Here is a 21,912-nt window from a genome sequence, read left to right on the forward strand (position 1 = left end):
TTCCCCACTCTTTCGATCGTACGACAAGGAGGTCCGGTTTCAGTTATGCTCTCTCTATCTAATTATACCTAATTACGACTTCAGCTCGGTGCACAGACCGCGCAGTCTATCGCTATTATAAGTCTATGCTCGTCGCATATTTCACGCTCTATTTTTCGCGGTCAATGAGGCGCGATTTGATTCAAACTTTGATTTAGAGTTTTTTTTTTGCCTATCTCGCGAATCACTGGAAACTGGCCTTAGTGCATATGGCTGTATACCCTTCGTATCCCGCAAACGTTGATTGTGAACATAAATGGATTTAGACGCATAGTATGTTTGGAAATTATTGAAATTATGTGTATTTTTACACAATAATTATTCAATTGCACAGAACTCGTCCTATTAAATCGTACACGTATACTTTCAACTGAAAATAAATATGTCTCTGTATTGCAATCAATATAATCTTTGACATTGTTATTAGCAAATGATTAGACCACTTGAAGAAAGCTCCTTCAGATCATTCGCTGACGCGCCATATTCGTGTAGGTCGCCTCTCGCTGCTTAAACCGACACAGCATAAGTACTAAATAAATTATCAGTAGTTTCAAGGCTGTATTTATGTTGTATACGTATAGCTGCAGGCTTTCGTCGTCACAGTTTTCTCCGATCGAGTCGAATTTGGCAAGGTCCAGATATCTCCCAGCATCCGACAGGTCCGTCACGGCAGCGTATTCTGCACGACCACATCTCCGACCAGGAATTTTACGCGCGGTTCCACGGTGCGATATCATTATGCGTGTATACACGTATATCCACTTATACACGCACACCTTTTGTGTACATTTTTGCATACGTAGACTGCGTACGTTCGTATAGAAAGAAACACGCAGGCGGTTATACGGGTCCATAAATATCTTACTATCTCGTTGTATTTAGCCAGACCGGACCGTCTTTGGAGATCTGCACACTTCTGGGGCCATATAGGTGAGCTTGTCTCAACCCGCGTGGGTCGCACCGACTGGCCTACCTACGCTTACACTACGCGATTCGTGTTGGAAAAATAAGGCAGCGAGTCCACAACCGAAGTATCCTACTCTCAGTCGTAATGTTTTTTCTTTTCCAGATCACGACAAGTTTTTATACAGCGTAAAACAAATGGTTTCGAAATTTTGCGGAAGTATCAAAACATAACGCACGTCACTGTATTGTAATTATATAGGTATGTATATACCCACGATACAAGTGGCGGAGACGAAACAATTAACGAGTTGCCAACGCATATTATGCCTGTCTTGTACAGCTGACGTAGGCACTACAGCTATACTACAATTGTACAAGTTTTGTGCGTACAAGGTACGTACATACACAACCGTAGTTCTATAAATGTGTATAATAAAACACGGCCGAGTCTCGCGACGCAGAATATATCCTCAGATCTCAAGGTACATTCCTGACCTCTTGACCCATTTTGCCTCCTCGTCATCGGTGCCACAGCTCGAGCATAAGATACGCGGGCCTCGACTCTTGACTCTCAACTCTCAACTTTTAATTCCGTACTGTTGAATCCGAGCGAAACTTGGTACCGTATTACACACACGTATAAGGTATCCATAGGCATAGGTGGATATATAGACGGCCTTTGCCGACCCCGATGTATCCGCAATATTCGGACTTGTCGCCGTTTGATACGGAGGCTCAGGCTGCAGCAGCTAGTATAACTGACATGAGTTTACCTGTGTACCCGAACGCTGACCACCACCACGCGACCGCCATCCGCGAGCACCGTTGTCGACGAGGCTCGATCTCAAATCTCCGAGTCAGTAGTTCCCAGTGTCACATCCGAGTCGCACATGCCTCATGCCTTATGCACTGTTCACTGTTTTTTATACGCTGCAGGTGCGCGCCAAGTCATTCTTAACGCCTGCGGTTTCATTCAAATTGTTCGAATAGGCTGACCTGCGCGGTAGATCGTCGTTTCTGCAGCGCTTCGTAGTTCGCGGTCAAAGTATCCCAGTGGCAGTTTATACCGCACGACACGCAGCCGATTCAAAGGTATTTTCGATGTCGCGGTGAGATTTTCGCCCTGATTGAATATTATCCAACGTTCAATGGAAATATCCGCGGTGCAGTGCAGTTTCGACAAATTTCTCCCGTAAAAACGTCGTCTCGCAACTTTTTTTCTTCGCACCTTATTCGCTCACCTACTTTATACGAGAATCGTATTCAAGATGACTAATCAGATGCCAGCATCGACGACGTTATTATAATATTTATCATATTCGGAGAAAGAAAAGGGGAAAGAGATTGGACCGGCAACTGAATTCGTTAAAATCTCGCACAGAAATCACCCGTAAGTTTTGTATTTTTTTAAACTGCGTCAATAAATACGCATGGATTTTTCAATCATTATACTCGTATTTTTCAGCGTACTTATATATACAATATAATACTTGTTTTTCATTTCCTTCATAGACACGCGCGAATAGTTTAAATTGCATTCGGCAGACGGTACCGCGAACCAGTAATATTATATAACGGAGCGCAAGTGCGACGAGAACGTGGGAAGTGGCAGGCTAAGAATTTGCACAGTGCATATTATAATGCGGTGTACACATGTCACAGGTATTATGCATACATAAGGTGTAAGCTCAGCTGTGTTCGCGGTGTCAATTTTCGCCCGCAGACCCAAGGAATGAAATTTTGCAAGCGTGCACGCCCGCGTATTTCTAGGTGTACAGGCATAATCATATCCTATACATTGTAACGAAATGGGTTAATTCCCGTATTTGATTTTCGCAAGTTTTGCCTTTTCTCCCTTTCGGCAAGTGTAAAAACTTTACATCAATGATTCTGATTTTCACACATGCGCACAATTCGCACCGCGCTTATATATCAGCCGTATTATTTGCCCGCGGAAAATATCCGACGAACGTCAAATAATCGTGCCGCTCCCACCGATTTTCATTCAAAATGGTCACACAGCCTTGGTGAACAAGCGTCACGTAGTATCCTCGTATAGCCACCCACGATTGCGTCGATAAGTCGCGTGTCATTAAGCGTTCAAGTCTCCCATTATAATAAAAACAATAAGGTAATTAACCAGAATTTCATTTTAAATTTTTTCATAACGTCATGTGTAGAAATTAAATGAGAACCAAGAAGAAAAAAAAAAAAATGTCACTAAATCGGCAACATTCAAATATACATTTATATATACCTATACATAATAATATAGTATATTCTTTGATGCAAGACAAGAATGACATTACATTATATTCCTATCCAAATAGAATCCCACATAGTCAATTATGCAGCATCAGAACCCTCGCGGAGGTCAACAACAAATTTGTCACCTGCATGCCTATACATAGGAGGTCTAGCTTTTCCTCTGACAGACTTACGCAAATATTGCGTCTGCGCGCATATAGATTAAATAGATATATACCTACCTATACACGTGGATACGTGTACATATATCAAGGCACACGCGCGGGGATTCGTATACGCGAGTTTGCATTGGTAACACACTTGTAGAGTCGTGCACGCCCGTTTTAGCGATCACCATCCTCGCGTCATCATACCTATACACCGATGTTTTCAAAGCTTATATATACGTATGTATGTATATATATTTTACACATATACACTCTCGTAGCTCGTCCTTCGACTTCCGCGTGAGGATCCCCGCAATAGCGCGTAATGACGCGAATAAGTAAAGATCGTACGCCTATAAAATATTAATTTACAAATCATGTACCTCTGCAGATATTTTATGTTATAGGAATGTATCATACGCGTAGCTGTAGCTATCGTAGAGACCGTGCGTTACTTGGCAATGCCAGATATACATTGGATTCGAATTTTCTGACACATCGCACAAACTATACTATAATAACACCCAGTTTATCTTATCGTTCTGCGTTATTTTTTCCCCTCTTCTTCCGTATACGTGTATTTAGATAAAAAATTTCTTCCGTGTAGGCGGACTAACATGTTATAGCGTACGTAACTTCTATCCATATTTGATTATACAGATATAAGTATACACACACACACACACACACACACACGTATATATATTATACATGGGTATACGCGCATCATTGTAATGGTAAAAACTAGTTTTATAATCGTAATGAAATTGTTTTGTATTATAGGCACGGGCTTTGCAGCTCGCAGATCTACAGTATCAAATGCTATGGAGGTGATTTCAACGCGGCGATACGAAGCCCGGCCCGCAGCCGCGGCGTCAGTCACTGCAAACGTGAGTTTTCTCGTATCGATGATCATCTTGCCAAAATTCTATACTCTGCAATCACGGCGGAAAAAAATCACAATACATTCGTGATAGTCGTAACGATATATCTGCGTGTTTAAAACTACGAAAAGATCGTATCGATAGGTACGAGGATCGAGATGCGTCACGTCTTGCATGCAGATTGCAGTGCAGATTGAATGACATTTCTTCTTTTAAAGTTTATGAACAAATTCTAATATATCTGGAAAATTATTATAGAGAATAAATTATGCGACTCGCGTCGAAATATATTACATTCACAACAGGTGTGGAGATATATATGTCTAAAACCAACTTTTCTACACGGATATACGGACTCTTGGGACATTCATCGACGATGATGTCACTCTGAATATTATGTCTGGTTATAGGTGAAACGTTTAAGAGTTAGATCATCTACGAAAGACTGCAGGCTATATGTGATCAGAATTCAAGTTGAAAAATACCTACAAATTTCACGCGCGTCTCAGATTTTCTGTATATTGTTCGTAAGAAGTATTAAAAAAAAAAAAAAATAACCGTAATTATTCTCTTTCTGAATTACATGATCGTACAAGATTTTTTTTTTTTTTGCAGATCGATCATGAAAACGCAGTTGCTACAGTCAAAGAAGGTGAGCTACATTTTTAGTGAAATGTATAAATTTAATTATACTATTTTTGTAAATGCGGAAAGGAAAATCCCACTCACGTGACATATATAAGTATATTTCTACACTTGGTATGAAAATAAATCGACGATATTTGGATTTTCACTTCCTCCGGAACTGTACGCGCAGCCGCTATATGTAAACATCTGATTTCTTGCGGCCCTTTCCTTAAGGAGAAAGCCAAGTCGTGTCGTTCTGTTATATCTATATGTATCATTGAAAGCCGGTCGCAAGAACCGTTTGATTGATTTGTGGACATATATGATTTTAAAGCCGGTGATATTGCGCCTACACCTACATACTGCATTCGAATGTTTGCACATTATACTTGTAAACGCAGCAGCGTTTCACTGCGAACAGTCACGAGCCGCATCGCGAGGCGATTATATTCTACAAACTGGATGAATTAGAAATTGACGATAATTACAGAGGAATGGGAGACGCGAAAAAAGAAGGAGATCACGACGACGCGGCAGATCGAAACACGGGTGAAACGGCAGGTTGTCCTCGAGGACGGCGAGGTGGTCGTCGACTCGGGGCCGGTCGTCACTACGAATACCACCGAGGACGTGGAACAGCAGGAGCACACGACCCACGAGGTGGGTTTTACACGCTTTACAGAAATCCGTAAACTAACCAGGGGAAAACAACGAGTGCATGACCATTCGACGCGTGTAATTGCAGCGCAAGACTGCCGGTGATGAGCCGAAAGAGATCGAGTGGACCGAGGATCGTGCGGGTCACGAATCGTCCGGAACTCCGAGCATATTGCAAAAGGAATCTAACGAGACGGTGGTGAGGAGTAGGGAAGAGATCGAGGAACGCCTCGAGACGGAGGACCGTCAACAACTAGGCGACATCTCCGACGAGGTAATGCGACCATCGACTATTCGTTGCTCTGTACATTTTAGATTTACCAAGTATGTATGACGAACGAACGAATGAATGAACGCATCGTACGCGAGATGGCCAAAGCTATTAAAAATGAAACAATTGCGTACCTAGGTACGTGTATTATAGGAGGTAAATTCTTTCGCCAATATTTGAACCAAAGCATTATTGTTTCTCGATCTAAACATGGTAGCTAGTCTGTATACAGATAGGTATACCATAGGAATACAATACCCGGTATCGAATTGTCACAGTGCAAAGTGAAAGCTCTTGTGTGTAATAATAGTTAATATATATAAAGCTTAAAGCAATTTGAAAACTCGAACACAGCATCCGTTATATACGTTGATATTTAACAATTATAATCGATCGATGCAGATTTCTGTGCAATAAAATATCTGTCTCTTTACAAGTTTTCACCATCGACGTTCGGGGAATCAGTTATTATAGCTGCTACTATTATAATCATCGCGGTGAATCGGTGACACGCAAACATATACATGTAAACCTATGTGCACGTGTAAGATATACGGTACAGTATATGTCAGGAATGAAACACGTACAAGAAACTCTTGATCTTTTTCTCTCCGTTTTTCTCCCTCTCTTGTTCTCTCTCTCCCTTCACTTGATTCTTCGCGGTAGTCTCGGGATCAGTCTCGCGAGTCTGCGAAGGCACCGAGAGTCAACAACGCGTTACTTGTTCCGTGGGGTCGCGGACTGACCCAGACTGATATTAACTGTGAGTTTAGATAACAACCTTGTCGCGATATTACGTACGATAGAAATTTTTCCGAAAATCGGACGGACGGTGAGACGAGTTCGCCGGCTCCAGCATCTTTACATTCGCACAAAACTCACACCAGCTGCCCATCAAGAAACATAGTACCAAAACGATTTTCCAATCAGAAATAATTCGCAGAACGCTAGGTATCCGCTCCGATCAATGAATCGATCGTAAAATTTGAGGCAATTACTCTTTAAGTATTCGTTAAAGCGTTCATGATCGATCTCTTCTTGTATCGTCGTATTTGCGGGCACTCGTACTTGGAGATTCATAAATGCATATCGGTAAACGCGTTTGTGTATACATATAATATACCTCTGTTTAACAAGAACCGCGCTCAAGGTGTGACGAAAGTTCATTTACAATTAGAAGAGGGTTCATCGCTGTGCGGGTGATCCTTCTCCTGTGATCGACTTCATTTTTCCCCGCACGAGTGGTCCAGATTCTTGTTTCCTGATCATCTCTGCCGGTTTTTAGGAGTTCAAGGACGCGGTTGATCGCCAGCTGTAGCCGAGCTGGTCCGAGGCGTAGCTCCGATGTCATCGCCCCCGATTCTGCAGGCGATTCTCGTCTTAAACTGCTCGCAGTATATATTACCCTGTTGCACGGTCCGATCTCCTCACCTTGCGGTCACGTTAGGCGTATACATTCTACTTCGTGTTCGATTCCATCGGAAATTAACGATTTTTGAATCACGCCAAGTGTACAAACTAATTCGAATGAGAATAAATTTCATGTTTATTGCTCCCAGAGAAGTCTGCAGTTCCTCTCCAAAAAGTCTTAATCTGCACGGAACGATTCTGTGGCCGTGTACGTTACACGTCGATGAAATATTTCTCCGGTTTATCATCTTGGGTCAAACTATAACGTTTTGAAGAAAGTCCTGAATCCGTGTGAACTAAAAAATTCAAACAAACAGTTGTAGGTGGTAATTGGTAACGGTATATTCATTATAACTCTTGAGAGCCCGTTCGTTTACACGAGTAAATTTGTATGCACAACACATATTGTTACAATAGTTGTTTAAAGCACGAATTGTCCTCGATTACTTTGTCATTATAAATTTAAAAAGTATACGTTGCAAATAGCGAGAAAGTCTATACAAATAAACGTTGACTCGATGAAAAAGCCGAGGAATAATTAGTACATAAACCTTAATAGCTATCGAATTCATAAATTATACGCCGTGATACATCTATCCATCTACTGTACAACGTTATATCGGTATGCAAATCGAAAGCAGGTGCGCGACCTAACGAATGACCTTTCTTTTACAGCTCACCTTTCTGCAGATGCAAAAATAGTCGCCGAAGTGAACGCTCGTGTGTATCGACGGTATCGCGGGATTAAAACATTAAATGAATTTTTATACTATACTGTGATCATATTTACTCATAGTTATTTATCATCAGTTATATACTTTTTGAGTGAATTAATTGTAAGATGCGATTATTGTTTTTGTTGAAAATTCATGAATTTCTTTGTATTTTGTACTCCCAGGTTTATTTGAAAGCTATTCAAACCAACAAGGGAGACTTGAGGGCTGCTCTAGCGGAATCATCAAAGCAAGTTGTGCCTGTAACTGGACCACGTGTGGTTCAGCACACGACGAGAAGTAATAAAGTAACGGACACAGAGAACAAACTACAGAAGAGTCAAATTCAAGCCGATGGTCGTATCATTACTGAAACTAAACGTACCGTAGAACACGAGGAGGTATGTGACCAGTTAATAGGTATACTGCAATTTGAAAACCTGTCCCTAGAAATGATTAATGGCTTGGTTACAGGTAAATGACGACGAGGTGCCAGATGATAAGGAGGCAGTAGATTATGGGGACGATGAAAAGGAAGTGAGAAAAGAAGGGTCTCACAGGTTTTTAAAACAGAAAGACGAAGAGCTGGTTGACTACGTTTCAGGTGGAGAAAGAGTCGCTCGTGAGATGCGATTCGTCTCTGAAAACACTGAGGGAGAAAGGACAGGAGATTGGCCTCCAGTTCCTACAACGATGCGGACCACGCGCCTCCATAAACACTCTGGTATTCAAAAATGACACTCTTGGTATTAGACTTTACGGAGCTTAAACTTTTCTCGTATTTGAAATAAGAGGTTTCTAGGTCTCCCAGAAAATGTGCCTATCAGCCGTAAAGATGCGTTGACCAAAAAGCCTCTGGACTTGGAAGAGGAGGATGAGGCGAGGAAAGTGGAGACATCAAAGTGGCTTGAGAGCCATTTTGGAAGCGAATCTCGCTCCTCTCACGGCTCCTTGGACTTGGACGACCCACCTGTTCAAACTGGAACCAATACGAGCTTCATCAATGTAACCATGAAATCTCTACCGATGTCTCCCTCGAGAGATCGAGACAATGGCTGGGACAGAAACCACCTAAGTACATCGTACTCTAGTCATCAGCAGACTCCGACCAAGAAGGCGGATAGGCGAGACTCGAATTCTTCAGCTGGGTACTATCACGGGATTAGTGAATGGTCTGAAAGATATCAAAACCAAAATATGGCAGGTTGGTGAATACAATCATTTACATTTTTCATTTTTTGTGCACATATTAACGAAACGTCGTTGATTTTGTTTTTAGAAAAGCACAACTTGCAGGTATCCAATACGTCAATGAACTCTTATCCGGAAAATGCCCGAAGCAACGGACATCAAGAAGCTGGAAGAAATCCAGTTGATTGGACATATTCAAACAGTTATGGATCGTCGCGTCACCAGCATCATGAATTGAGGAATAAAATTGAACTGCAGGATACACCGGAAGCGCCCTCACCCCCACTACGTCGAAGAGCTAGAGAACAAGTAATTAGCTTGTCAATAAGTGTCCCTGACGAGTTTCGAGGAAACAAAATAACGGTGTGTATTTTCTAGCTCTTGGCCAGACAAGAAGAAAAAAATCAGAATATAGGACGAGTAGGCAGTCCAGTTAATGTTGTACAACGAACATGGGAAAACCGGAGCCGTGCCATACAAAAAGAAGAATTTGCAACCCGTAGCGATAAGATTCCGAGCCCTAAAATCTCTGGTGGATCTCGTTCTACATCACCGATTCCAGCTCAGCCTCCACCAAATCAAGTAACGAAAGCAATACCTCAACCAGTCAACACTCGGACTCCAAAAGGTGACGTTTCAATCGCGTTGATTAGAAGAAAAGTTATTTTGCAAAAAGTTCTTGCAAAACTCATATCTAAAGTAAGAATCTCTGTTCTTAGCAACAAGCAATTCAAAATACAAGATTGGCGAGTCTTTTCGGAAGCTGGTAGGCAAACTACGATCAGCGAGCTCGGAGAGGAAAACCAAACGGAACAATACAGCTTCGTCTGTAACACAGACTGACCACACATCAACTTATCTTCAGTATAATGTTATTGATAAAAATATACCTCTGGTGACTCAGTCGGATTTAGAAAACGAACCACCGGAACGACCACCGCGATCCCCAAAAGCAGCTAAAGCACATTGGCAGCAATCTAATGAAGGAGGTCCACCTGTCCACAGATATTACTTGGGTGAGGATCCATTCGGAGGGAGCATTTATGGACGTGAAATGGGATACAGCGGCTCCAAACCTACAAGCAGACATCATCAACAGTCAAGTCGACAAGATGCTGAGCCAAGGTAAGCATCACTCTGATATGTGTAGCAATTTTTACATCAGGCCAGAAACATTCGAGGAAAATATAATATTTAGCGTATGTAGTGTCTTGAGTATTACCTGTTATGCACAGAGTTGAGCCTACAAGTTCTATCGGTCGATTCAGCAAGTCTACGAGTCGATTGGCAAATGAGTATGACAGAAACGAACAGTTCCGGAGCACACAAACCCTGCCACGGAAGTTGCACACCCAAAACAGACAACCATATGCATCGTCCTCAACATTGACGCGGCCTCGTTCCAATCAAAGACAGCAAAAGTCTCAATCTCCACCAGCGATAACGCACTCAATAAATAATAATCGGCAGTATGGAAGTATGATAAATATTTCTATCAAGAACACAGTGACTTCGTCGAAGTTAGCAGCGAATAATGCAAGCCCAGTGCCAAGTAAACCTGAAAGAACTTATAAATCATCATTATTGAGAAGCAAAAGCTTCAACGTCGAAGCCAATAGAGAAGCAAACGATCCTTCTGTTCCCTACAAGTCGAATTTGCAACTTAACCGTCTGGATGAAACTCCACCACTAAAAAGTCCTGGAATTTTGGCAAGCATAAGCCGTAGTAATCGAGATTTATTTAAGGCAGCAAAGTATGAATACTGATATTTGCATTTACAAGATGATACTTTGACTGCCAAAAGATTAGCTTGGAATGATGATTTATTTGCCATTGAAAACAAATTACTTCTCTCTATACATCCCAGAGACGAATTAAAAATTTCATGGGTAATGTAGTGACTGTTATATAACCAAAATATATGTAAACATACATAATCTGTAAGAAAGCTGCAGATAAATATTGCCACTGTAACAAATGAGTTTCGTTTTAATTGTGTATGCCAGAATAATTATTTATGTTACGATTTGGCATCAAAGTTTTCACTACATCATTGGTATTTTCAGCTCTCGATCAGAACAGTAGCTCAGACAGGTGATTGATGATATGTGCCTTGAAAGATCATTCTAGTAGGATTAAATTTATGCTTTGCAGCCAATTAATTACATAAGTAGCGTCACAGGTTTAGACAATTGTAACTTTGTAAAGTATCGTCGAGTGACTAATGTAATATTTTTTTGTTACACAATAATAATGACGTTTAAAGTGTTTAGAATTGAAAGATTAACGTAGTTGCTGAATAATTTACATAAAGGATACATGGAGAAATTGGGTACTGTAACAACAGTTTTTGTTCTGAATCCAAGTCTCTTTAGTAAATGAACAGTATCAATGCATACACGATCAATTACTTTTACTTTGTTGTATCTTCACATAAGTTGATATTCGTTTTTAGTAAGACCTGTATTGTATGACCCAGCCAATACTCAATTATTAATAGCAAGAAATGTAACAAATGTTATTCTGTATAGATATATTCACCCAATATTGATTCATAGTCAGATATCTTTAGATATATCAATCGTGTTCTAACCAAATTTTTTAATTATTAATTACGTGTTGTGTTTAATACTCGTAATATACATCATATCAATTTGCAATATCAAAGGATACTCTATATTATGTATATTATGATTAGTTGTAGGCCTCAAATTTCATAATTCATTGAATATTTATTGTCGCAATAATGAAATAAAAGTGAGAGTAACAAGTTATTGGTGAAATTATTCTCTAATAATTCCAGTTTCAACATCTTTCAATTCAAATGACTAAATACAATTAATATGAAGTAGTTTAATACGACTTTAAAGAGAAATATGTATTTATATACAGACCGAGTATATGTACAATATAATAAGTCAATAAAATATTCAATATTTTTTTACCTTTATTCTATTCTCAAACTTGTAATCATCTGACTCCTGAACGTATTGGTTTTAGGTAGTAAAGTAGCTCATTAGTTGGCCTTTCTTTTCTTTGGACTGCCTTCAGACAAAAGATTAAATTTACGGACCGCAAGAGTTAAATTAGCAGCGTTGACCAAGTAAGTACTAATGCAGACAACGCATATGTCCTGCAACTTGTAGAGGATAACGGCGAGGTAAACTGAACCCATGTTAGCCAGGACCCCCAAAATCAGGAGCATTGTAGTTGCAGCAAGCATATTAGAGACACCTGTGAAGAAGGGAAACACATAATAATTTTCAACATCTAAGGATTTGGAATAAGTTTAAATCAGTATATACTAATACTTTGTGCATTTATAGAATGTCAATGTGTCTCGTTTTTAGAGTAAAAAAACAAAACTGAAGAAAAGCATACTTAGTAATGCGAAATTGACGAAAAAGACCAGTCCATAGATGCTGTTGGGAAAATAGAACGGCGAATTCTCTGGAATGATGCCAAATCCTTTTCCATATCTGAAAAGCCATTTAAAAAATGTACTACAGAACAAATATTACGACTCCCAGATTTTCAGTTTTATAACAATGACAATTTGTACAAACACACTTGAAGGTTAATAACAGATTGTTGACGTTTTACTAGTTTTTACATTAGTTGCAGCATGGATTGTTCATCACTAGACAGATGGAAAAACAGTTGAGAAGAATTAAAAATTTTGCGGAATAGCAACCTGCAGCCAACTTCAATTCGGCAACGCGATAAGCACGTTGGTTTTTATAGGGCATGTTAAAACTACAGGCTGGGTCATGAACTTTGATGCGATAATTCTTGGAAGAATAACGTGAAATTACTCACTCAGACATGAAGGCTTTGGTGCAACTGATATGTTCGCTGATATCACACATGGCTTCGTAGGAACTGTCGTGTTCCTTCGATGTTTCAACGATGTATGCATAGTAGGATAATGCAAATCCAACAATGCACGATGACACTATCCCCGCATTTATTTTACTCACCGAGTTGAACAGCATGTTTGAATTTCGAACGCACACTGCACGAGCACCGACAATTGACACACTATACAAACCGCCGCCGCCGCTATGAGCAAAGTACATCGGGCGAATGTAAGGAAATACAAAATACGCCCCACCATCGCGTTTCGCGGCTGCTACGCAGCTACAGGTTGCTTCTCGGGTCCGGCGCACACATGCGCCGGCTTTGACGTGGATTAAGAAGATTAAAGCGATGGACACAGTGTCATCTGTGAATAGCAGATTTCATTGATCGATATATCAATCGATGACTTTAACCTACTTGCGCATGAATAGCCATTGAATATTTTAAATTACTAGACTTTGCTCGAGGCAGCGTGCTGAGCAATTTATTACATGCTCAATGAACATCACTCCGAAATCATAGTGACATTATTTCCAAGTAAATGTCATAACTTCATAATGTGTATAATGACGAGAATGCAGAAACTATTTTGAAAGGCTTGAAATTTGGTTTGAAGTAATGAGGCTTCGATTTAAAATTCATATTAATTTTTTGTTTATTGATTTTAATCGACAGAACAATGTAAAACGATATGTGGAATATTTTAATGATAAAAAAAAACAAGAAAAAATAAAAAAATAAATGTAATTTCCTCTCTTCACTATATGACGTCCTTTTCTGAGACTACGCTATCAAAGCTCCTATTTTTACACAAATTTTATTGGATACATCGAGTATAAATACTTAGAGACAAACATTAATCGACTCAGCTTCCTAGAATAATTTTATAGTATAATCATGGTTAGATTTACATTTGCAAAACCTGATCTTCGGTTTGCGCATAGAGTCATTATAAGTCTAACGATGTGTAACACATTTTTTCCTCTTTTCTTACATGTACATTATATAATGAAGGATAATTGTCCTTGGCATGGATTTCGAATAGGATAATTATTAATTTATCAGGCAGAAGATAATCTCACTGATATCGAGCACTCGTTGATAATAAACAATTTCATTGATAATTATACATAGAAGAAAATAAAATGATGATTCTGTTTATACTTACCTATGTATATGTATGCAACATTTATGGTCATGTAAATTGTAAGTGGGGGAAAAATTATTTGTATATAGTTTGCATTATGTTATATTATATTTGTTGCAGGCTTAGAAAATAAAGTTTTGCTTTGTGGTAGGTGGAACGTTCGTGTTTTTTATTCTTGCGGTGCCATTGCTCTTGCCTGCGCCTTCACTCGTTTTTCATATTCCAAACGATTCTGGCTGCAATAATTGAGTTTCAATAAGTGATGTTGTCGCTGTAGACTTGGAAAAAAAAAAACTCAATCTATGCCTCGTTGAGTACTCACCAGTAAATAGTGTAAGCTTCTGCTTGGGCGGGATCTTTAACGTTTGGTTCATTAAGTAAATCTTGGATTCCTAGCAAGATTTGCTTGATTGTTATGGCTGGTCGCCAGTCCTTTTCTTCATCTAGGAGAGATAGGCATACAGTACCAGAAGGGTAAACATTAGGATGAAAAAGTGGGGGCTCGAATTTGCATTTTGGCGGACTGGAAGGATAGTCGTCTTTGAATATCATTCGCAACTTGTACAGCCCGCCTTCCCATGGAGTCTACAAAGAAAATTACCATCAGATTTTAATAAATTCAAGGCAGATTTTTAGGAGCAACGACTTGCAATATCTTACAGTTTTCTTTCCAGGTATAGCACATTCCCAGCTCATCAAATTAAGTGTTCCATCTGGATTTTTTGTAGGCCGAGCTACAAAGCCCTGTAAGTAAACAAATGAAATTCAAAATCTGGCTGCCTCTGGGTGTTTGTAACAAATTTTGAGCATGTCACATACAGCCTCGGATCTCAGCACAAGTAATTCGATAAATGAAGATACCCAAAAGGAATAAGAGATAGGTTAGGTTTGGTTATCTGGTTTCAGAAGAAAAATTTTCCCATTCAAAAACAAAAAAAATTTAGACCACTTGAGGTAAAAACGATGAGATCGATCTGTGCACTTTTTACATGTGTGTGCGTGTGTATGTGGACGACAATGTTTCATGACATGATTTATGTATTCGGAGGGTTTATTATGCCCTTACGGCCAGGTAATAATGGGAGGGATGGTTGACTAGGTAAAATGGTTAACTTGGGACCATCCAAATGACCCGGTTTCATCCAAAAGTGCAATGCAGTAATAGAAGTGACAAGATAATACTTACAAATGGATGGTCTTTCCTCCATGCTTTTCTCTCCTCAGCGAGTCTGGCGATCGCGATGCCTGACATTAAATCTGCAAAATTAGTCCAAGCTTAGCAAGGCTCTCTGTGAGCTTAATCGCCGCGGCACGTGGTTATTTGCTTGTAATGTTAGCACTTTGGTACACACACCGTAGGTTCGAATGCCTTGGCACTTCCTAAGCCCGAAATCCGAATTTCGCAACGACTCTTTACGCTTTTTAGCGGCAACGACAAATACGATGAACCATGGAGAACGCAGTGTGTTCCGATTTTTGATGTGCAGTGTGCACTTTTCTACTGTGCTCAAAGCGTTTTCAATTGGCTGCACTGAGTGCGTTTTCCCTAGATTTACGCCTTTGCCATTAGTTGAAAATTAGGGAAATTGCATGCGCACCCAGTGCAGCCAATTAAAAACGGATATGCATTTATTTCCCACATTTTCAAAATGAAGGAGCTGAAAGGCTTGTGCTTATCTGATTAATCCGTATTGAAAAACCAGCTGATCGACAGCTTTGCCCAAGCCTTTCTTTTCGAAAAGTTGGGAAACAAAAAATTGCACCATTATCAAATTATCCCTAGGAATCCTGGGTGATAACGTCGATCCTTCGACCGGATGTAAGCTACTTTGTATGAGGAGTATTTAACACCACGTTGCGGTTCTCAGCTGGTTACATAGCCACGGGGAAAAGGTAGGTCAAACGTCAAAAACTATCATCAAAACTGTCAGACCAAATGCAAAATAGTGTATGTGATAAATATTTATACGCACTAACATGCGAACGAATTGGTATAGGCTTTGGTATAGGTATACGTGCCGTATATAATCATGTGTAAATAAAATTGCGCATACACGCAACACGTATACCTATGAACGTTATTATCTTTTTCTCACTTTGCGATAAGGTTAATTTGAAACTCGTTATATAATTATTCAAGTGAAAATTACTCAATAATTATTATTTATAATATTATATTTTAACACATATGTATGTTATGATTCCGCGAAGATGTTCAATATGGACATCAATTCGTCGCTTTTCTTCTGAACATCAATTCAAAAAATTCTCCGCCAAGGACATTAAACTGCTTCAGGTAGTCAACAACTATCATAGCAAAAGGTTCGTATATCCATGGAGAGAAAATTCGTAAACATGATAAAGCCAACAATTGGTTTTAAATAGTCTGATAATGATATTTGTTTTTCATTCATTTACAGATATATTCATAGTGAACGGTTATTCGTTCCTTACAGTGTAAGAATGACCTCGACGACGGTGAAAGGTGAACCTTCTGAAAGTAAAACCCAAAATAAATTGGCATTTGAGAAGTCTCCTTACCTTTTGCAACATGCAACAAATCCTGTTCATTGGTTTCCTTGGGGTGACGAGGCAATCGAAAAGGCTCGGCGTGAAGACAAGCTTATATTTCTGTCAGTTGGATATTCCACCTGTCATTGGTGCCATGTCATGGAGCGGGAATCCTTTGAAAATCCTGAAATCGCGCGTGTTATGAATCAGTTTTTCGTCAATGTGAAAGTTGATCGTGAGGAGAGACCTGACATTGACAAAATATATATGACTTTTATTCAAGTAAATATACACATGTTCATTTAAGATGTCATTCTATAAGTTATGTTAACGAAAATATCTAAGAGAAATAACTCATTTCCTGCATTAAATTGTTTCAGGCTATTTCTGGACACGGTGGATGGCCAATGAGCGTATTTTTGACCCCCGAATTGACCCCTGTTACAGGAGGAACCTATTTTCCCCCTGTCGACAAGTATGGTCAACCTGGTTTTAAAACTGTATTGACGACTGTTGCACACAAAGTACATATTCAACGTGATATTTATCTGCCAAGTATTCCATTTTTTCACCGATTTATTCCTATTATATCTCCAGTGTTGATATTTGTTGTTTACAGTGGATTGAGAGCAGGAGTGATGTATTAAATTCTGGCAACAGAATCCTTGAAGTATTGAAGCGATCCGTTGGTGTGGAAAGTCTACATAAAGTATGTTTGCTCTACGGTAGAGCAGCTTGGAAATTTTTGCTGAGTCAAGTTTATTTTCTATAAACAGGAAGCAGCTGAGCCATCAGTTGATTGTGGATTAAATTGCGTGCAGCAATTGGCAGGCAGCTATGATAACGAATTTGGCGGATTTACAGACGCCCCAAAGTTTCCCCAGCCAGTTAATTTGAACTTTCTATTTCACGCCTACTCGAGGGATCCGTCAAGCGAATCTGGCAAGGAATGCTTGAATATGTGTTTAACTACTCTTACCAAAATGGCTAATGGAGGGATTCATGATCACATTGGTCAGGTACAGCCACCCGAAGCTATTCCTACCTTACAATTTATTGTGTATTAATAAAAAAGAATTTTTTTTTTAATATTGAGAATAATAATCTTCAGGGGTTCTCACGATACTCTGTAGATGGTAAATGGCATGTACCACATTTTGAGAAAATGTTATATGATCAAGCTCAACTTCTACGGTCCTATGCAGATGCTTTTGTTATAACAAAAGATACTATATTTGCTGATATTGTCGACGACATTGTCACATATGTTACCCGAGATCTGCGTCACCAGGTCAGTAGCTACTGAACAGAATAAAAATAGAGCGGTACTATTTTCTTTCCTTTTTTCAACTATATGATACATTTCTTCCAGGCAGGTGGATTCTATAATGCAGAGGATGCAGATTCGTTACCTTCTCACGATTCTCGGGAAAAAAAAGAAGGTGCATTTTACGTGTGGACTTACGGAGATATAAAAAGTCTCCTTGGGAAACCCATTCCCGGAAAAAAAGACTTGGAATTATCGGATCTATTTGCTTTTCACTACAATGTTAAGCCTGAGGGGAATGTTGGTCATTTGCAAGTTCGTAAAATCAATTTTTGAACTTGCTACCATCACATCAGCTTCCTATTACTGTACAAGGACTCGAAAAGTGAATCATTTTTCTAGGATCCTCACGGAGAGCTGAAGGGACAGAATGTACTGATAGCCTACGGCAGTTTGGCCGAGACTGCCGAGCATTTTGATTTAAGCTTCGAAGATGTGAATAATTATTTGCAAAAGGCTCGTGAAATATTGTACCAAGTCAGATTGAAGAGGCCCAGGCCTCATCTGGACGACAAGATAGTTACATCATGGAATGGTAAATATTAAAGAGTATCCAAATACCTACGTTATAAAAAAATATTTAAAAAAATATACACACAGGATTAATAATCAGCGGATTGTCAAGAGCTGGTTTTGCATTGAACAACAAGAATTACATAGAGTTTGCTGTGAAGGCGGCTGCCTTTGTTGAACGTTACTTATTTGACGCGGAGAACGGCTTGTTATTACGTAGCTGTTACAATGGGGGAGGAGGTACAATTACTCAAACGTGAGTCAGTCTGTCAAAAGTTGTTTTAGCGATAGAGAAAACACTGACTATTACCTGATGAAATATAAATATTTAGGAGTGTACCGATAAATGGATTTCACGGTGATTACTCTTTCATGGTCCAAGGGTTGCTCGATTTATACGAAGCAACGCTGGACACGCACTGGCTTGAATTTGCTGAAAAATTGCAGGATATACAGGACAATTTGTTCTGGGATCCTGTAGCTGGCGGTTATTTTGCTACAACCGAGGAAGATCGCACAGCAATTCTAAGGCTTAAAGATGGTTAGATCAAGATTACATGGTAATTGGTGACTAGATGCTAGTGTATAATATTACATTCTTACAGATCACGACGGAGCCGAACCGTCAAGTAATTCTATAGCGTGCAGAAATTTGTTACGATTGAACGCCTACCTCGATCATGCGGAGTTCAACGATAAATCTTCCAAAATACTAATTGCATCCAGAGAATCTCTTACGCGTGTTCCCGCTGCTCTACCGGAACTCGTGTCTGCTCTGCTACATTACCACGATTCAATGACGCAGGTGAGTACATAACGTTCGAATCATAAGATGTTGGCAAAGCCCTTGGTAACCGAACGAACGCAAATGACAAGTTTTATGCCCGACTCTCTGCTTCTTCAAGATCTACGTGGTTGGTAAAAAGGACGCTGCAGATACGACACTGCTATTGAATGTTATTCGTGAGAAATTTGTTCCCGGACGGGTACTACTCTTAGTTGATCACCAAGATCCGGAGAATATTTTATTTCGCAAAAGCAAAGTTATCCTCAACATGAAGTCTCTCAACAATAGAGCAACGGTCTACGTATGTCATCGTCACGTTTGTTCGCTACCAGTTACAGAACCGGATCAGCTTGCCAGGCTTCTTGACGCAAAACCATAGATCAACAGTAAGTTATTACTTAAAATTTATGCATATGTATAAATGAAAAATGTTGTTACTGTTGTGAATATACATTTATGTATTCATATGGTACGTAAAAGTATTTTGAAAAGTATTTAGTTTTTTTCTTACTTTCGCTTTCAGAACTAAAAATACTTCATCACGAAACTCAATTACGTAATTTACGTCTAAGCCTAACCACAGGGATTAACAGATTTAAATAATAACATTGAGACTGTTCAATAGCTGACGGTTCAATTGATAATCACATTTTAATATCTTGTTAAATTCTTAGCTGATTTACAGTTCAATACTAATGCGATATCAAATATTGGTAATCAAGTAACCAACTGCAATCAGGTTTTAGAAAGTTTTTAAATTATTTGTTGCATCCTTGTGTGATATTTCGTAATTCTTTTTTTGGAAAATTCGTTAGTTAAAATATATGACTTGAGTGAATTTTGTAATTTGCAACTTTTTCACGAGATTCACTGATCGAACAAATTGTTATTCCGAACTTGAACGCTTAATGGATCCCTGCACGTCTAATGTGTTTTATTTCGAACTCTTTTTTTTTTTTTTTTTTTTTTTCTATCGTCGAGTCTGCAGCCACATTAATCCGCCGATGCTAATCAAAGTTTACTATAAATAAGCGTTACATTTAGAAGACCAGAAATGTATGTATATAATTCAGACGCAAGAATAACTTATTTCTGCGTATATCATGTATACCTGCGTCGAAATAAAGAATTTGATATTATAAGGTTTATACAGTTCAAATATTTACGTGTATTATAATGCTTGGCAAATGTTCGCTACGTTTTGATTCCTTATTTTCTATTTCCAGATCCGCAGGGAATTGGTAATTGATTAGGAAATTATTTGTTAGTTGAGGGAATTTGCGGATTACATTGCATGCTCGGTAGTTTTGCACGTGCGAAAATTTAAAGCAGCTAAGGTTCGAGCGTTTAAAGACTTGAACTTCGTGTATACATATGCGTATAACGTTTCCGATTAGAACATGGTCAAGACGTGGTGGTTTATACGGTTCTAAAATTAGGGTGCTTCAACGGGCGCCGTTGCGATGCGCTACAATTTTGTTTATATGACTGCCTCTAGGAAAATATTTTGGGCTTCGTATCATCTTATGGATTGCTGCTGGCCGATGCCGCTGCCGATCCTCGCAATAACATTACGTCTAACGGAAGAAAATGCTTCGGAGAATTTTCCGAATTTACGTGGGAACGATGAAAAGTTGGAATTTTACGTGACGGACGACGATTCCGGTACAGGATATGAATAGCATTCTTCGAGTCGCGGAATGCAACGTCCGTCGCTCCGAGAAGTCGTTTCAGATCAGAGTGTAGGAAAGAAATTTTTCTCCAAAAGCCAAGACCCTGAGATTTAACGTAACTTGAGCTTAATGTGAAATATTATTATCAAAGCGCGTGATAAAAATTCTCAATCCAAACGATCGGATTAACTCTATAAAAGAAATACCACCGCGACTTAATTTCTAGCGTGACGTAATGCAGAAACTGTTCTTAGACACGTTTTATTGCGGAATAAATTATTTTCACATCAACAATACGGTGTGTAAACTGGGACTTATTGTAAAAAGCTTGGCTTTTCGACCGTGAAACACGTTTTTATGTATATCCAGGTATTTTAGCGTTCTATTAATACGCTTGAACAACAAAGTTGAGGAAGAAACCACCCCTGTGATATCACAGCAGGCAAAAAACATTCCATAGCTTCCCCTTCCCCCCTTCCCCCTACCCCTCAACCCTCTTTAGTTTATCTATAATCAACCGTGTATATGTTTTTTGGTAAACCTATAGTAAAAATCGATCGCTTACTCTCCTCCTTCGTGTAATCAGCAAAATGCATTATAAAAGCTCGCCCTGGTGAAAATTTCTACCGCTACTACGAATTTTTATAGAAATTGGGCGATTTCGTATTATTTAGTAAAAAATTATAAATATGCGTAGTTTTTCGCAAAGAATTGTTAATTATGTAGATTTTTTAACGAAAAAATACAAATTTTCGTGAAAATCTACAAGTTTTTATGATAAATTTACAGTATATTTACAATTTTTTGTACAAAATCGTACGAAATGTCGCAATTTCCGTGAAAATACTTAGAAAATCGTATAAATCATTTTCACCAGGACGGGATTAAAATCCGCGGTCGATCATCCGTCATGACAATCGGAAGAATTTTCCCCCGGCGTAGGTAAACGGGATAAGCGACATTGTATGGAAAACCCGCGA

General features: G+C 39.1%; 4 protein-coding genes across 13 annotated transcripts; 2 read left to right on the forward strand and 2 right to left on the reverse strand.

The window, feature by feature from the left end:
* Nucleotides 1-13: 13 nt before the first annotated feature.
* On the forward strand, nt 14-21,244 carry LOC124303222 (spermatogenesis-associated protein 20). Of its 7 annotated transcripts, none has more exons than XM_046760186.1 (13): nt 16,025-16,443; nt 16,542-16,914; nt 17,013-17,156; nt 17,252-17,341; nt 17,409-17,651; nt 17,744-17,923; nt 18,005-18,214; nt 18,302-18,494; nt 18,560-18,728; nt 18,805-19,013; nt 19,078-19,277; nt 19,378-19,645; nt 20,486-21,244. In XM_046760186.1, the coding sequence occupies exons 1-12, from the start codon at nt 16,310-16,312 to the stop codon at nt 19,636-19,638; spliced, it is 2,406 nt and encodes an 801-aa protein (XP_046616142.1). In that variant the 5' UTR covers nt 16,025-16,309; the 3' UTR covers nt 19,639-19,645; nt 20,486-21,244. The 7 variants fall into 7 exon arrangements, with proteins under 7 accessions (XP_046616146.1, XP_046616142.1, XP_046616140.1 ...); XM_046760184.1 differs by lacking the exon at nt 20,486-21,244 and adding an exon at nt 19,783-20,405; XM_046760185.1 differs by lacking the exon at nt 20,486-21,244 and adding an exon at nt 19,783-20,405 and having other exon boundaries at nt 19,378-19,642.
* On the forward strand, nt 1,795-12,063 carry LOC124303221 (uncharacterized). Of its 4 annotated transcripts, none has more exons than XM_046760181.1 (12): nt 1,795-2,335; nt 4,143-4,249; nt 4,859-4,895; nt 5,361-5,530; nt 5,616-5,801; nt 8,107-8,322; nt 8,396-8,645; nt 8,724-9,125; nt 9,201-9,421; nt 9,491-9,740; nt 9,832-10,237; nt 10,348-12,063. In XM_046760181.1, the coding sequence occupies exons 2-12, from the start codon at nt 4,184-4,186 to the stop codon at nt 10,877-10,879; spliced, it is 2,736 nt and encodes a 911-aa protein (XP_046616137.1). In that variant the 5' UTR covers nt 1,795-2,335; nt 4,143-4,183; the 3' UTR covers nt 10,880-12,063. The 4 variants fall into 4 exon arrangements, with proteins under 4 accessions (XP_046616137.1, XP_046616139.1, XP_046616136.1 ...); XM_046760183.1 differs by having other exon boundaries at nt 1,795-2,054; XM_046760180.1 differs by lacking the exon at nt 1,795-2,335 and adding an exon at nt 2,571-2,607.
* On the reverse strand, nt 11,362-13,270 carry LOC124303227 (vitamin K epoxide reductase complex subunit 1). The gene is made up of 3 exons (XM_046760196.1): nt 12,933-13,270; nt 12,495-12,592; nt 11,362-12,347 (listed from the first exon to the last, which is right to left on the reverse strand). Exons 1-3 carry the CDS (start codon nt 13,190-13,192, stop codon nt 12,130-12,132), a joined length of 576 nt encoding a protein of 191 aa, XP_046616152.1. The 5' UTR covers nt 13,193-13,270; the 3' UTR covers nt 11,362-12,129.
* LOC124303228 (SUMO-conjugating enzyme UBC9-B) lies at nt 13,775-15,607 on the reverse strand. The gene is made up of 5 exons (XM_046760197.1): nt 15,476-15,607; nt 15,308-15,378; nt 14,782-14,865; nt 14,444-14,706; nt 13,775-14,357 (listed from the first exon to the last, which is right to left on the reverse strand). The coding sequence occupies exons 2-5, from the start codon at nt 15,371-15,373 to the stop codon at nt 14,291-14,293; spliced, it is 480 nt and encodes a 159-aa protein (XP_046616153.1). The 5' UTR covers nt 15,374-15,378; nt 15,476-15,607; the 3' UTR covers nt 13,775-14,290.
* Nucleotides 21,245-21,912: the final 668 nt, after the last annotated feature.

Source organism: Neodiprion virginianus, chromosome 4 (genome assembly GCF_021901495.1).
Source record: "Neodiprion virginianus isolate iyNeoVirg1 chromosome 4, iyNeoVirg1.1, whole genome shotgun sequence".
Taxonomy (NCBI): Eukaryota; Metazoa; Arthropoda; class Insecta; order Hymenoptera; family Diprionidae; genus Neodiprion; species Neodiprion virginianus.